We start from the raw sequence: 16,749 nt of genomic DNA on the forward strand, positions 1-16,749 counted from the left end.
GCCACTGAAAGAAGGCTCAGAAAACTCTGGAGCACAGTGAATATATAACACAGCATTTCTTTCTAAAGCTGTGCTGAATGCAGCCACGTTTATCCACGCGTGTGTTGTCCAAGGCTGCTTTTCTGCTCACAGCAGGTTGCACCAGAGTTATTGCAAAGACAACATGGCCTGTATGTCAAGGTTTTGGTTGTTTCTTTCTTGTTACTGTCACAAAACACCTAACAGAAGCAACTTAAGGGAGCAAAAATTGAATTTGGCTCACAGTTTGAGAGTACAAAATTCATGACGTGGGCAAGGTCACATCACGAGTGTGTAGCCGGAAATGGTCACATTTCACTGGCTCAGAGAGCAGAGGGATCTGAGGTTACAACCAGAACAAACTATACACCATAAGGCCTACTCCCTAGGGACCCATTTCTTCCATTGAGTCCCTAACCCATAAAGGGTCTATCATTTTCCCAAACAACATCACCAGCTGGAGACCAAATGTTCAAACACACGAGTCTTTTGGGAGCATTTCACATTCAAGTAATGAAAGCTGACCAAGCAGATATGGTTACTATCTGGCCCTTTACTGAAAATCTAGCCCACTCTTCATGTCAGTGTTAAGTAGAAAGCAAGGATTTTCTCTTTCTTTTCTAGTACCTATCATTAGGCTTTTTAACAGGACATGATGTATATCAAATGTTCAACAATTGCTAGTTAAGTAATTAAATTAGCAAACACTAATCATAATTTATTTGGATTTTAGTCCAAGGCCGTGTGTTGATAGTAATATACATGAAAAAATAGCTGGTGGCCCAGAATATGACTCAGAAAGATAACCTACTGAAAAAAAGTGACTGAAGTAGAAATTGCACCAATATATCTTTTCTGTACTCTGAAGGACATGAGAAATCCTGCCTTATTGTGATCATTTAATGTAAATGTGAAAGGAGAAATTCAGTGTCATCCACTGCCACAGACTGAGGAGCAAATGATAACTAGAATGAAAAAAAAAATGTTAGCAGAAGGTATGAATCACAAGGTCGTCTTTCTTAGGCAGAGGAGTTGTTTGTTCTTGGTTACTTAAGCTTTTAGGAAGAACAGAGACGCTAAATTCAAAGAGCTATGTGGTTAATTCTAATGAACAAGATAATTCAACCTATAATGTCTGTGTCTGTTCAAAGGCACCAAATTTACGAAATTCCACAAATAAATGCAATTATATTATAAATATGGCACAGAGTTACATTATTAGGTTATAATTAGACTATGTGAGAATTCAATACATGAATAATCAAATATGATGAGGTTACTCTAAACATTATGAATGCTACTATATTTGGTTAATATAAACATATTATAATACATAAATATAATATTTCACAATTTTCATATAGTATTAAATATATACTATCAAAACATGACTTATAATAATAATGTTTTTTTCAAGGTTCCTTAGTTTCCACAGTAATTCTGCAGGTAATTTCTTTTCCAGCTTTGGTGGTCTCAATGAATTTAGGTCTATTTTACTTCTTACCACCCACTCCACTAATGAATAATATTTTAAGAAACTAGGACAATTGTTTGATAACCTCTAGTATTCTGGCTTCGCCCGAGTATTTATTTGCAATGGCTTTTGATTTATTTTTACATACTGCAGTTCCTTTAAACTGGAAGTTGCTACATATGAAGGATTCCTGGAGCAGTTGGGTTGCTTTATGGAACTGCTGATCTCTTTGCATCTGGCATCTCACCAGAAGGGGAAAAGACAGATTGCCATCATGTTCTCAGGGATTTGAATGCAGTCAGAGTATTAGCGGCCACACATATCACTCCATCTCAAATGCTCACTTTCCCTTTATGAAGCAACCAAGTAACCCACAGGGTGGTTCTTGATCACTTTGCCCCTTATTGACCAAAAACTTACTTCACTGATATTGCCAAACAGTGAATTTATAGCTCTCATTCTTTATACACTGATCAGCTTTCATACGCCCATAACATCTAATTACATGGTATGTTGCTACCTTTGCTTTATTTGAAAAAAAAAATGAAATCAATGGCATACGTGTGCCCAAGGTGCTGTACACAGAGATTTCCTTTTGTGGTTCACTTTCAGTAATGACCTTTTGGTTAGTGTGGGCTTTAGATTAAGTACTCTTAAAAATATTAAAAGAGGCTGTCTAAATTCCCTAGTTCACTTTTTTCTTTTTTTTTAATATTTATTTATTTATTGTGTATATAATATTCTGTCTGTGTGCATGTCTGCAGGCCAGAAGAGGGCACCAGACCTCTTTAAAGATGGTTGTAAGCCACCATGTGGTTGCTGGGAATTGAACTCAGGACCTTTGGAAGAGCAGGCAATGCTCTTAACCACTGAGCCATCTCTCCAGCCCGTTCACTTTTTTCTTGAAAATTAATAATTATTATTCTTTTAATAAAGAGCTAAACTCTGTTAGTACACAAGTCCTCCGTTTCAGAGTGTATGCCGTCCTTACCCCATGGCATACTCTGGCAAACTTGAACTCAGACATCAGCCCTTGGGGACTTGCTGAATATATTCTTCACTCTTTCCTGTCTTCATTTTTTTTTTACTGCCCTCTTAAACTTTTTTTTTCCCCAGTGATATGCTTTTGGGATGTGTTTAAGCTAAGAAGAGCATGTCTTTTGTCATCTTAATGGAATACTTCAGCTATTGCCAGCAGCAAGATCTGTAGACACATGCAAGGCAGTGGTCAATTTATCATAGTTTTCTACAATTCCCTTGGATGCCCAGATTTGAACTTCCAGCCTATTTGAAGACTTCAGTGGGGTGACTTGAAATAAAACAGCAATGGAGTCAGGACGATGGGAAAAGAGAAGAACGTGGTGTTTGTGCTTAAAAGTAGCCTAAGTTGCCCAGCACTTATCCTGGATCTCTGAGATCAGTCAGCTCTCTTCTTCCATGTCAGATAAATCTTCAGGTTTGGGCTGTAAGAGTCCAACTACTAATGTGGGACTGTCACCTTCCATGGTTATTGTCTAACTTGAAACAACCCATTGTACACAGTCAACGTGTCTTCCAACACACAGTTGAGTACCCCAGTGCTCTTGACTTGATGCTGGAGGACTTTGGACACAGCATAGTAGGCCCTGTGTAACTGACATGGCAGTATTGCAGGAAATCACCAAATGAGTGAAAGAAAAAAAATACAGGATTATCTTCAAGTGAAGGAATGTAGGATGGAGTGAATGGATGAAGAGCATGGGGGTAGAAATTTTCCTAGGCATGGCAGGGACTTACCCACAAGCATGTCTTGAATATGAAAAGGAACTAGTTCTGCATCTGGGAGGGAATGGGGATTCCAGCCAGAGAGATGCATGCGCAGGTACAAATGCCCTGAAGTGAAAGGGAATTTGGCAAATGGAGCGGAGAAAAGATGGTGGAGATAATCATAATGAGCACAGTAGGTGGCGGGAGTGACAGGCAGGCAGTGAGCAGGCTGCTGATCTCAAGCAGCCTGTGGACCTCACGCAGCTCTTTGAGAGGGAAACTACCTGCGGAGAGGATCCATTAGCACATCCAGCATAGAAAACACCACAATCTTGCTCCTTTTTACAGAAGATCCATGGCTCTGTGACAGTGTAGACCAGAGGCAAAGGACAGAGAAAGGATAGATCAATAACAGCGGTAGTTGTAAGCGAGTTAGATACAGGTATGTCATGGTCCACTCCAGATGGCGACTTCATTCCGTTTCCAGGGAACATAGAGCACGATGTACATTACTCCCTGTAAGCAAAACATTTGGTCTTTGAGTGCATCGGGAAGTGTCCTCATTAGGGTTTCCAATGCTGTGATGAAGCAAAGTGACAAAGGTAACTAGGGGGAAGAGACTATTTCATCCTGCAAACTCTCAGGGCACAGGGAGGGGAAGACAGAGCTCTAGCAGGAAGCCCTGAGGAGGAACCGAAGCAGAGGCCATGGAGGAGTGTTGTTATAGGCGTGTTCTACATAGGTAGTTCAGCCCACTTTCTTAGACTATCCGAGGCCACCCGCTGAGGGGTGAGAGTGCATTAGTCACGGTACTGCTTCACTGACTTCCCTCTAGGTCAATCTTCTTATTAATTATTTTATTTAATTAACATTTTTTTCCATTTATTTTACATACCCATCACAGTTTCTCCTCCCTCCCCTCCTCCCATCTACCCCACTTCCCATCCAGGCCTGTTCAGTCTTAAGAAGGTATTCTCTCAATTAAGAGGCACTCTTCCCAAATATGTCTAGGTTGGTGTCAAGATGACAAAAAGCCAACCAGAGGATGTGCTCTCGGGGAGTAAGGCAAATGAAAGGAAACGTAAGCTTGAGGTACCTGTGAACAATGGGTAAAATCCCATGAGATGGCATGCGTGCTTTTTATTCATAAACAAATGTTGAGTGTCTTCTTTATATCAGGTACAGTTTGATCACAAAAATACCCTGAATGTTTCACTCCTCATTTCAAATATTTGTAAATGGTCCTCCAGAAAATAAAAAATTGATGATAGTTGATCCTAACTTGGGAAAACTCGTGGACTTTAGACCCACAGGTGGGGATCCTGCAAGGGATCAAGCCTCCACATGCAGGTAACAGTTCCAAAGCCTGGTCTCTTTGTGGGACCCATGGCAGTGGGACCAGGAGCTATTCCTAGTGCAGGAGCTCGCTTTTGAAGCTCATTCCCCATGGTGGGATGCCTTGCTCACTCTTGGTGTGCAGAAGCGGGGGTGATGCTTGGTCCTGCCTCAACTGAATGTACCAGGCTTTGTTGACTCCTTATAAGGGGCCTTACCCTTTTGGAGTAGTGGATAGGGGTGGGTTGGGTAGAGGTGGAGGAGGGCAGGGGAAACTGTGCTTGATATGAAGAATGAATAAAAAAAAATATTTTTTTAAAAAAGTAAAAATATTGATGAATGTAACCTTGGTTTTAACTTTTGCTTTTGAAATACTTCTAACTTTAAATAAAGTAACAAGGAATACCTTTTTAAAATAATATTTGTATTATTTCTCTGAGAATTTCATACAGCATACTTGGGTCATATTCACCCTCCCCCACTGTTCCATTTCCATTCTCCCCTCACTAGTCTCCAGCTTTCAATTTGCTTTCCTTTCCCACCTTGAGACCATTTTTGCATCGCATTGCTACTCTGGGAGTAGGGCCTGCCTTGAGTGTGTCCACGGACCAGACTCACATCATTCAAGAAAATTTGCTCTCCCAACAGTCATCCAATGCCAATAGCTAATACATAGTTTCATAGCTATATTTCAGCCTCTGTGCTGGGTCTTTGTCTTGAGCTGTGAAAGTGGGGTGTGTTGTCACAACCACTGAATTCATATGTGTCTGGAAAAATGCATTATTTAAAAAGTTTTTAAAACCCCCGTGTAACAGAAAAGTAATTTTAAAGTAAATATAGTTGTTGAAAGGGTCTAATTCAGTTGGTTTTCCTCACCTTACCCTGTTCCTAGTCTAACAAGGAATGAGGCAATGAGGAGGGAGGAGAAAATGCTAAGATGAGGCATTTATACTTTAAAATAGTTAACTTGCTATTACTCTTTTATATATTAAGTTTTCACAGATATGGATTTGAAGTCAATAATAATCATATCTAATGCTTATGGGATGTGTTAGAATTTAAAAAAACGTTCTACTCAGAAATAATATGTACAAAAAAATAACGTATACTTTAGCTTGATAGACTAGGAAGGAAAGAGCCTTTCTTTAGATTTTGCATCCGAGGCACTGGCCTCTCTCCTCTCTCCTCTCTCTTAGCTCCTTCTCTGTCTTACTACTACAAACACAGAGCCCCATTGCATGGCAGTTCCTGCAGCCATAGCTCAGCTCAAGCACTTCAGGGCATCTTCCAGGGGTTTGGCTAGATCCCAGCTTTACCCCTGCCCAAAGGGGGATGAGCACTCGAGCACTGAAACTCTTAGAGCAGGACTGTGGATCTGAATCCTGATATTGAAAAGAATAAATATTTTCAGATTCCTTTTATCACGTAGGCTCAATGTCTCTGGTTAAAAACTCAGATCTTGACTTGGTTCCTGTGTGAATGTGTACGACTCTGAACTCCAGTGTTCTCGTTCATAAAATGATATGGCCAACAGATGATACTGACAAGGAAGTGAGATAATATATGGAGGTTCTCTTTGGTTAACCCCATGACACAATAGCCAGCCAATAAATGTGTCGTCAGACGCCACTCCCAACTATCTCAAGAGTTGTTTGTATTTCCAATTCAATAAGGCAATAGGTCTGAGTAGTTGTATTCTATACATCTCCTAATTATTCTAAATGATCTATAATATCAAGACATTGGATTAGCAATCCATTTTGTGCTTATAAAATTTGGAGATAAAATATATGAGCATAATATAATATCTTAGAATGTATGGGTATCAAAATTAGAGTAAACAAATGAGCCTAATTCACCTCGGACTCCAATCTCAGCTTATTGTGCACTGTTTGATAGATTGGATACCACCTGCTTAAGTCTTTCTGAAAAACATTAAGAGAAAAAATGATCTTTAAAATGTTCATTGTTTTTCCTGCTACTTTCTTTGTGATTGAAATTTGCTTTTTAAAAACTGTTTCAAGGTACTAAATCAAACATCACGACTTGAAATACAACTACTGGAGAATTCATTATCAACATACAAACTAGAGAAGCAACTTCTCCAACAGACAAATGAAATTCTGAAGATTCATGAGAAAAACAGGTAAGGATTTTGGTATCCTGAAAGTGCTTTTATGTATGCTTCTTTATATCCTCCATCTCATTGGTAACTGAATATTTAATGTTGTGGATATTTAAAAAAACGAAGTCACAAGAGAGGAGGAAGGCACAAAAGTAATCAGTGTCTCAACAAGGAGGCCTATGTCCTACTTTAATTCTTGAGGTGCTTGGTCCTCAGTTGCTGCAATGAGCAACTGTTCAAACAACACTATGTATACAAAAATTATTTGATATTTTGGCAAAATAGATTGACAGTTTCTTAGCAGCATCAAATTTGTAAGTCTAGAGAAAAGAATAGCAGAGCCTCTTGAACCATTGTTTAGTTGTCTCTCGTTCTACTCCCGAGAATCTTTGTGGATTACAATAAGGTTAAATTCAGACAGCTTGTACTTCTAAAAAAAATACTTGCCTATAAAATAAGTAGGAAGGAATTTATTGCACTTAAAGTCATTTATTCTGGACAGAATAAATTTACCTAATTGACTTACAGATATTAACCTAGGGTAGTGTTCAGTCAGGTTGGAGGCTTAACAGGTCATTGAATTCCACTTTAAGATGTTGAAAGGTGGATCAATGAAACAGTAACTCATTTAAAAGTCATTAATATTAACTGTGGGTAGTCTGAGTAGAACACCAACTCCTGAGGAATAAGTATCTTCTCTTTCATTGCATTTTCTCCTGAATATTTGGTTATCTTGAAGATGTTTCAGCTCTTATCCCCTGTGTTCAGTTAAAGACCTCTGTCCTGGTAGGAAGTAGTTGGATACCACTGTCTGCTGCAGCGAGGCTCCAAGGCAGGGGAGCCTCTGACAGGACTGGGAGCCATCCTACCTTGCAAAAGAACCAGAGACTCACACCAAGTGAGCAGCCTATCCAGGGCCACACACCTTGCTAAAGACAGAACTAGGAGTGCAATCCAGGTTGCTTTTTTGATAGTTCTCTCATTTTCCCCCTCACACAGGACTTCACATGATCTAGGCCTAAAGACTTACCCAACCTCAAGCAAAAAATAGACATCAATGCCAACAATTACAATCAAACTCTTGCATGAATAAAAGAAATCTGACTGTTGATATAGCATCTGCAAGGGTCACTCATGCATGATGACTTATATTACCAAATGTTACATTTATTTATTCTTGTAGGGTGATATGGGATACATTATTTAACTATAAATAAACTTGACAGAACATGACCCTGAACTGGCTGTTTGATGAAATGTTCTGAAATTGAAAATTCTCCTGCAAACTACTATTTATCCCAGCACAGTTACACAATAACCAGAAATATGTATGCGTGTAACAGGTATACTTTACTGCAGTCACAACCAATTTAGGGTCACCACCAAATGCCTTAATTTTCTTGCTGAAGCGAACCCCACTTATAATAATAAATTTCAGGATTTCTGTCCAGGAATTTTTAATATGCAGGAGCAATTGAAAGGTTACATTGTTTTTTTTTTTTGAATTATTGTTTGTTTTCAGAATTATAAAACTAGCTCAAAGTTTTTTAGAAAAGAGAGAAAAATACACAAGGGAAAAAGTAAAATAGCCATCCCAACCCACAGAGAAGACCGAATATTTTCTAAGTAGTATTTTCTTTTTTTTTTTTTTTTTTTTTTTTTTTTTTTTTTTTAATATTTATTTATTTATTATGTATACAATATTCTGTCTGTATGCCTGAAGGCCAGAAGAGGGCGCCAGACCTCTTTACAGATGGTTGTAAGCCACCATGTGGATGCTGGGAATTGAACTCAGGACCTTTGGAAGAGCAGGCAATGCTCTTAACCACTGAGCCATCTCTCCAGCCCTCTAAGTAGTATTTTCATAAACACATTTTGCAGAGCCTATCACCATAAAGATGATGAGACGGTGGTAAAAATCTCTATCAGAAGTGGGAAATGAAAAAATCCTTTATAAAAACAAGTGAAGTAGGAAAGAAATGATAAAATATCGCATTAGTTACTTGATTAGTTAAAACTTTATGTCCACTTGGCTTAAACAGAGGTCATTCCTTTAGCAACCCAAGGATGCTTGCCATGGGCTCTTTACAAAGTGTGAGGATGAGGTAAAGCCCTGTTGTAGCTCTGGGGTGAACTGGCCAAAAGAAGCAGGTCTAACCTGGGGGTGATTATTAATTCTCATAACTCAATGGGGTTAGAATCATCTAGAAGAAATGCCTCTAAGCTATCTGTGAGGGAGTTTCCAGAGAATTTTAAGGAGGGAAGATCGACCCTAAATGGGCAGCACCATCCTAACACATTTCTGGAAGAAGGAGAGGGTAATATAAACTAAGCTTTGCTTCCCACATAAGGATGTTTCCTGCTGTGTCTGGCTATTGTTATGATAGGGACTTACACCCACAAGACTGGGAGCTGGCCCTCAGAAGAGTTGCCTGCATCCTATGTGGCTGGAATTATACTCCATGGGCAAACTGATAAAAAAAAAACTCCCTTTTGCTGTTATTAGTAAAAATGAGTCAGGCTGCTTTTCGACAGGAACTCTAAACTGGCACAAGTGTAAAGGGCTTCTCCTTGTGGACCAGCCTCTTGGAAATCCAATTTGACACTTCTGACTTTTCCTCTCATCAAATTTTAATTGTTGTATAAAAGTGAGGTGTTCTTCTACATTTAACTTATGTCATTTACTGCTAATGATAGAATTTTAGGATCATGGCAATTCCCTTTTTCTTGCAATACAGGCATTTTGAGAAGAGTTAAGTTAGTTGAGTCTCTTGGATATTAATTTAATATATATTTCTATATTCATGCTGATAGAAATTTCCATGTAATTCATACTCCTGCTAGACACCTGTTTCTTTGTCATTCTGGAGCATCCGAGGGTGATCCATGAGGGCATTTTTCTAGTGGATTCAGCTTCCCACATGGCTGTCTTCTTTCTTCTTGCAGCTATCTATCTGTCTTCCTGCTGAACTTCCAGCTCACGCAATGTCGTGTGAGCCAAACAGCTACTTTTAGGTCACGTATCCTTGTCTGCCCCATTTTCAAGAAGTGATTTTCTTCAAACAAACCAAAAATATCCTTTCGTGATACATAGCATATTTCCCCACTCTATTTATTGTTGTTTGTTTTCATATGATCAGTGGAAGGGGAGGCAAGCTGCCAAGCACTATCTAAAACAGCAAAGACAGTGTCCTCCCAAGAAAGCAGAGAAGAGGTCAGAGTCTAATGTTTACGCTTTTATAAATAGTTAATTGATTATACCTACCTATTCTTTATGTGGATCTTAATCCCCCAGATACAGCAAGAAGCTATTTCTACAAGGAGGCATCTCTGAAATGTAAGAACAGCATGCCCCAGTCAGCTAGGTCTGGTTTGAATCAGCCAATACACTTTCCAGAGGGGATTATCTAAATTAAACTCTGCTTCCTCCCCTAGGAATGTCAGGAGTTGTGTCTGGGTGTGTGACTTAGCAGCTTTGAGAAAGATCCCTGCCTTTGCTGCCAAGTCGGTGAGCTGGCCTCAGGAGTATCTCCCACCTCTTTGGCTGAGAAAAAAAAAATCATGTTTTATAGTTAGGATTATACTACACACACATGCTGAGAGGTCTTGCTGACTTACATCCTGAAAAATTAAGCATAGCGCTTTCAGGGCTGAGTATGGATTTGGAGCCTCATTGGATTCACTTTTTCATCCCCTAAATACCCCAAAGCACAAAGCAGGAATAGGATAGCTTCACTGTTTGTTTTCCCAGAAGTCTCACAGAGGTGACTGAGAATCTGCCAGTCTGCTTTCTTTAGGAAATTTTGTTTTTGTTGGTGGAATACCATCCTAATTTTAAAACATGGTATTAAAAAAATCACTTAGAGGAGACTTGGCATCCCATCTCTATGTTTAAAATACACAATTAAAAACCCAAACAAATGGAAATCTATTAGGCTTTGCGTGTGATAGGGTTAGGATGACCATGCAATGAGGTATGTTATGTGCCAAATTTTGTGATATTCTTCTAATATTATCCATTTCTTCTGATCAAAAATGAGGGAAAAGAAGGTGGGTGTGGTGGCAAGTGTCTCTAGTGCCAGGACTGGAGAGGCAGAATTAGGTGGACTCTATGACTTTGAGGTCAGTCTGGTCCACATGATGAATTCTCGGATAGATAGGCTGCAGCTGTAGTGTTACAGAGTGAGACCCCGTCTAAGGGGAAACAATAGAGAAAGAAAAGAAGAAAAGAAGGGCAGAGGTAGTACATGCTTTAATCCCAGCACTACACAGGCAGAATCAGGTGGAGCTCAGTGAGTTCAAGAGCCACTTGGTCTAGAAAGTGAATTCCAGGATCCCCAAACTGTTACACAGAGAAACCCTGTTTTTTTTTTTTTTTGTTGTTGTTGTTTGTTTGTTAAAAAAAAAGGTGTGTAGGAGAATATACATCAATGAAATTTTATTCAACTACCCAAGTGGGCCTCCCTCCACTAGGCAGGTCCCATCTTTTGAATTGCAACACCACATTGACATCTACAAAGTTCTACATTCAAGGACAACAACATTGAGTTGTTCAAAAGAGTTACAAGTTTTGAGTCAGTTTATGATTGCTGTTTTCATGCTCATTCATAGCTGTCCTGGAGGCTGCCTCTGAAGCAGGGGTCTCCTAGCTAGGTTTCAAGGCCATATATTGGACTTGACTGTTTTCCAAATGGAGAACACAAGTAGGCAGAAGAATATTGTAGAAGAAATTTCTCTCTCACAATGGAGTATACCTGAAAGGAAAACATTAACACATTTACACAAAGGTGTGGCAATTCAGGCTTTCTTGACAGTTGTGTTGAATGTACTGATTAAAGACAAGGGATACTGTCATTAAGACACTTCAGAGTCACGTGGGACTAGACGCTTGATGGCTATTCTAATGCCTTTCCAGCTGCCGCCTTGCTGCCTTCTAACAACGTAAACATCTGAATCAGATCAGGCCATTCACTGTTGCCACGCCTCCAAGGAGTCTTCTAAAGAACCTGCTCTTTCCACATCATAACTAAAAGGCTGAACCTTACAGAGTTCAAATAACTGGTCCATGACTAAAGAGCTAGTACCTAGCCAAGCTCACAGTGTTTCCAGGGTGATTTTCTGTGATAATTACTATAAGAAAGATTTTCCAGCATGATGCAGCCTAGGGTGTAACTGGAGTGGTCATCAAGTGATTGGTTTAGAACAAACAGACATAAAATTGAAGAAAAGACTAGGCTGGTTGATTTTGACCTACCAAGGCAAAGACTATTAATTAGTCCTTCCAGTGTTGGAACAGGACACATAAACTATTTAGTTTACACTGGGAATTTACTGAACTTAGTTGATGTCTTAGCTATCTCCCAGCTGAAGCTATGAGAAATCATTAAGATAATTATTTTTAAGTGATTGAATCTGATGCAATTGCAGGATCCTAAGTTCTGTCTCACTAATGAGTTACTAAAGAAATATTGATGTTTTAATAGTGTTTCGGAGGAAATAAAAAGCCTTCTAATTGGAGCTATCCCCTTTTTGATAAGGCCTTTAAAGTTACTAACGGGAAGATGAGCTAAATTCTAACACTAGATATTAGAGTGGATTTAAATGCATTAGCTGTGTATGGTATTTACCAAGGACAAGTATCTTAAGAGGTCAAGTACTCAGGGCCAAGCATGATGCTCAGTAGCAGAGTGCTAGATTGCACAAATCCCTCACTCTGTCTCCAGTAGCAGGAAAAGAAACATCCAATGTCTATATGGTACCCTATTCGTTATAACTAGAATTGGGGAAAGAATTACCTTTATCTTCCAGGTCAAGTTTCTTACATTGTGAACTGAATGGCAGACCCATGTCCTTTCTTCTCAGTTTTAACAGCCTCAGGAGCAGAGAGTAATGGAGAGTTCTGAGTCAACAAGGAATCTGAGAACCGTATTAATCCTTCCCTTTCTCTGCATCCTTTACACTTTGCCGACCTTGATGATTTTCACCACTGAAGTATTTTTCAAACATATCTGGTCCTTTCTAGCTTTATCAGTTGAGTATATTTAGGTTGGACTCTCATCAATTCTCAACTGTTCCCCTACAGCGACTTTGGTATCCTTAGCTTTGTGCCAGCATGACCTACTCAGGTTATGGACAAAATCATTATTTTTTTGAAATTCCAATCTTTTTTTTTCTAAGGTTCTTCTACCCGTTGACTATTATAGCAGATCAAAAGAAGTTCAAGTTCTTTAGTACAGAACACAGTGCCTGGCTGTTACTACAATCATTCTGCAGCATTTTCCCCTACTGGTTTTAGTTTAGAAGCTACCAGCAGACATTCTGAGACCAGACTGACTGCGTTTCACTTTCCTCTATTCTTACTGTAACTAGCTCTATCGTGTACTTTTTGTGTGACTCTAGGCAAGTTCATGAGACTCTGTGGCTTGTCGGCTAATGTTGAACATAGAGATGATGATGATAATACTGTTTGAAGTTGACATGAAGATTAATGCTGTATGAATGTATATAAAACACAAAGGACAGTACCTGGCAGGCATAGCTGTGTTCAATTATGTTAGATGTATCCCACATTACCGCATGATGTTATTCTATACTAATTTGATGCTTGAATTGTCTAGCATGGTTGACATTCCTTTTTGGTAGGCAAACTCCTGTTCATTCTTGAAAACTCCCTACACATACTGCTTTGGCTCCAGGAGCCATTCTCTAACTCAGTGAGGGAAGTTTCCTCATTACAATCTACATAATACCTACTCTCTACAGTTATTCGACCCATTCCATGACATATGTGTTTTGTATATGTGCAGAATGTAGAGCATTAAGAAGTAATCTCCTGGTATAGGGTCTGAATTTTATGATTTATCATTCTACTACCAGGCCCAATTCCCCTCACATACTATAAAGAGTTTTAAATACTTTTCAAATGTTAAATGAATACATGGCCAATATCACACCAGTAATGCTAGCCCCTAAAATGCCACTTATTCACACCTGTGCACACACACACGTACACACACATCCATAACATGACTAATATACCCATAACAAAAATAATTTCAGTGGAAAAACACAAATCATATGATTTGTACTAAATGCTGAAATTTTTCACTGTTATTAATATTATTAAACCATAATGCTCACATCACAATTATGCGCATCTAAGTGTCCAATGGAATAGCAGCCAAGGCTCTTAATCTACACTCCAAGGTTCACTAATTCAGTTCAACTTTTAAACTTCTTAACAGGGTGGACAGAATCCATTATCTATAGACTTCTAGCTAGTTCATTCCTTGAAAAATTTTAAAAAAGTAAGGCAGACCACAAATTAAATATGAGTACATGCAATTAAAGTTGGCCTGTTTCCACATCACCACCTTTCCTTTCATCATGCCTTTGCAGCAATTGCTAAACAGATTGGTTCTTATTCATCTATACTTTCTAAAAGTTCACTATCAATGTGATCATGAGTATGTACTGTACATAGTTTTATACAGATATATAAACCTTTAGAATGTTGACACAAACACATTCTGGCATACAACTATACATATGGACATATTTATATGTTATGCACATATATTTTAGATATTATTTTAAGTTTAGGATTATTCCTATTATTTCATAAAATATGCCATAAATATCTTACATTAATACATGTGTAATTGTATGGTCATAACTCCTTTTTCTGAAGAACGAGCACCCACTCATTTTTAATGCACCATATTTTACAGTTCTCTTTATTCATTTTTTGCTATATATTTTTCTCTTGGTTTGTTTTACTTTGTTGAGACAGGATCTCATTAATTGGCCCAAGCCAGCTGTGAAGCAAAGACTAGCTTTGAATTTGCCACAATACACTCCTGCTTCAGCTTCCCAAGTGTGGGTGTCAGAGATGCAACTATGCCCAACATATATTTGCATTTATACTAATAAAATATTATTCATTAGATATATCTTCATTGTTTAAAATTTTGTAAAATGTTGACAACTACTTTGAATTTTCTATTCCCCCAAGTGTGTGTGTGTGTGTGTGTGTGTGTGTGTGTGCTCCAATTTTCCAAAATATTCCTGCTATGCTTACTAGGGTATCAGCTCATCGTGCTTATAAGCTATTTGTATTTCTTCTGTGACTAGATTGCCCATGTTTTCATTTGATTACATCACTTGTCTTTGTTTTCCTAACTCACATGAATTCTTCCTGGCATATAAATTCTGTTATATGTACTGAAAATGTTTTATGTAGTTAAACATTTATTTTCTAATATCTCTATTACATTCTTTTAGGTCACACAATGTATCAGCCTTTTTTCTTCCTTATTTCTGGCTTCTACAATATATTTAGCTTATTCTTATTTCCTCAAGCTTTGAAATGTTTGCTGTCTGATGCTGACCTTATAGTATTTATAATTCTGCCCCAAATTTGAGTTGCCAAACAAACGTGACCATATTTTGAAAGAGAATTTAGTATTTAATTTAGTAGCAAATTATAAATTTAATCTAGAAAAAAAGTCGTTCCTTTCATGCCCATATTTATACCATATGGTGACACAGTGCATGCTACAAACAAGGAAATAATTAAAGCGTTTGTAAATAAGTTCAGACAGATAAAAATGAGGCCGTTTCTATATTTTCAACATCCCTTCCTTGTGTCAAGAGCTATATTTACACACAGTATAGGCAGCTCTCACCACTAGGCATCCATTGGCTGCTATGTTAAGAATTCTATTGTGGGAAACAATTTGAAAGGGAGAGCATTTATGTGAAAGTTTCAAGATGTATCCGATGGTTTTAAATATTTCCAGGAAGATATATTGTAGAAAAGGAGGGTGTGTGCAGGGCAGGCAAATCAACCAGAATGTTCAAATTATGTATACTCTTTCATGAGCTTTTACTGAAGTTCAAGACCTCAATTATTTTTGTTTATTTTATTCTTCATTAGACTGCACCTCTGCCTCAAACTAGAAGTTAAGTGCCAAACTCCTATGCATGTCTCTTCTCAAAGTGCTCCCAGAGAGATGGGAAACAGGAAGTACTGAGAATCCTGTGAGAAACTCTGTTTTGGAATTTGCAGCTCAGTGTGTATAAGGCTGAGTACACAGTTGGTAAACTTGCCCTATGGAACACTAAGCTCAAAAGAAGCATCCCAAGAAAAAGGGTTTATCTCATCTGAATCTTCCAAAGTTTGACAGTGGAGTTCTCTTTCTGTTTAATAAACTCTGAAACAAAACCCCAGGCACTGATGTTTGGAGTCAGCATCCCGTGCTTTGTTATGAGCTTAACCCCCAGTTAAACTTGTTAAAAGTTATCATCAAAGAAATCAACAACTTTTTAAAAATTCTGTTTTAGGCTCTAATGTCCCAAGATTTGACTATCTTATCTAATGGACTCCAGGCCAGATGGAGAAAGACTCTTTGGACTTTTTCTGATTAGGAGGAATGACAGAAAATCTATAGAAGGATTCAGGGACCAGATGGAATGTAATCAATGTATTGGATAGAAAGATTAAATTGGATGGCAGACATTTAAAGGTAGAGCTATAATTAAGAACCCCTTGGCACTGGGAATGTGGCTCACTGATTACTTTTTCAAATGACTTGAGTTCAGTTCTTAGTATTCATGTTGGGTAGCTGATATTTCCTTGTAATTGCACAGGGATCTGATGCCTCAGGCCTTCCTCTATCGGCACACTTGCCAACAGACAGACAGACAGACAGACAGACACACACACACACACACACACACACAAATAAATAAATAAAATAAATCTTTAAAAACAAAATCTTAGTTGTGACTTTTAAAAAAGATTTCCCTTACAAATGGGAAAAATGGGTAAGTTAAAATATTGTGCCTCTCAAGCTCCCAAACCAATCAGATGACGAAGAGCACATGTTGCAGAGATGTTTCTGGTGATGGCTTAATTAATGGTGTGATGTAAATAATGCAAATAGTGGTTATAGTAGCCACTTTTTTATTTCTGTAATTAAATACCATGTTCTTATGGTTCTGGAGGGTTTGAGGTCATGATGATGCAGTGAAGATATGGCAACAGGAT

At 38.3% G+C, this 16,749-nt stretch overlaps 1 protein-coding gene across 2 annotated transcripts in view; it reads left to right on the forward strand.

Moving 5' to 3' along the window:
- Angpt1 (angiopoietin 1) overlaps positions 1 to 16,749 on the forward strand; it is a 223,679-nt gene that overhangs the window by 135,459 nt on the left and 71,471 nt on the right. For both annotated transcript variants that reach the window (XM_041637603.1, XM_041637604.1), the window contains exon 3: positions 6,598 to 6,719. In XM_041637603.1, coding sequence (XP_041493537.1) covers positions 6,598 to 6,719 — 122 coding nt within the window. The remainder of the gene's footprint in view (positions 1 to 6,597; positions 6,720 to 16,749) is intronic.

This window comes from Microtus oregoni, unplaced genomic scaffold, assembly GCF_018167655.1.
Source record: "Microtus oregoni isolate MIOR12 unplaced genomic scaffold, Mior012 000053F_ref0000044, whole genome shotgun sequence".
NCBI classification, from domain to species: Eukaryota; Metazoa; Chordata; class Mammalia; order Rodentia; family Cricetidae; genus Microtus; species Microtus oregoni.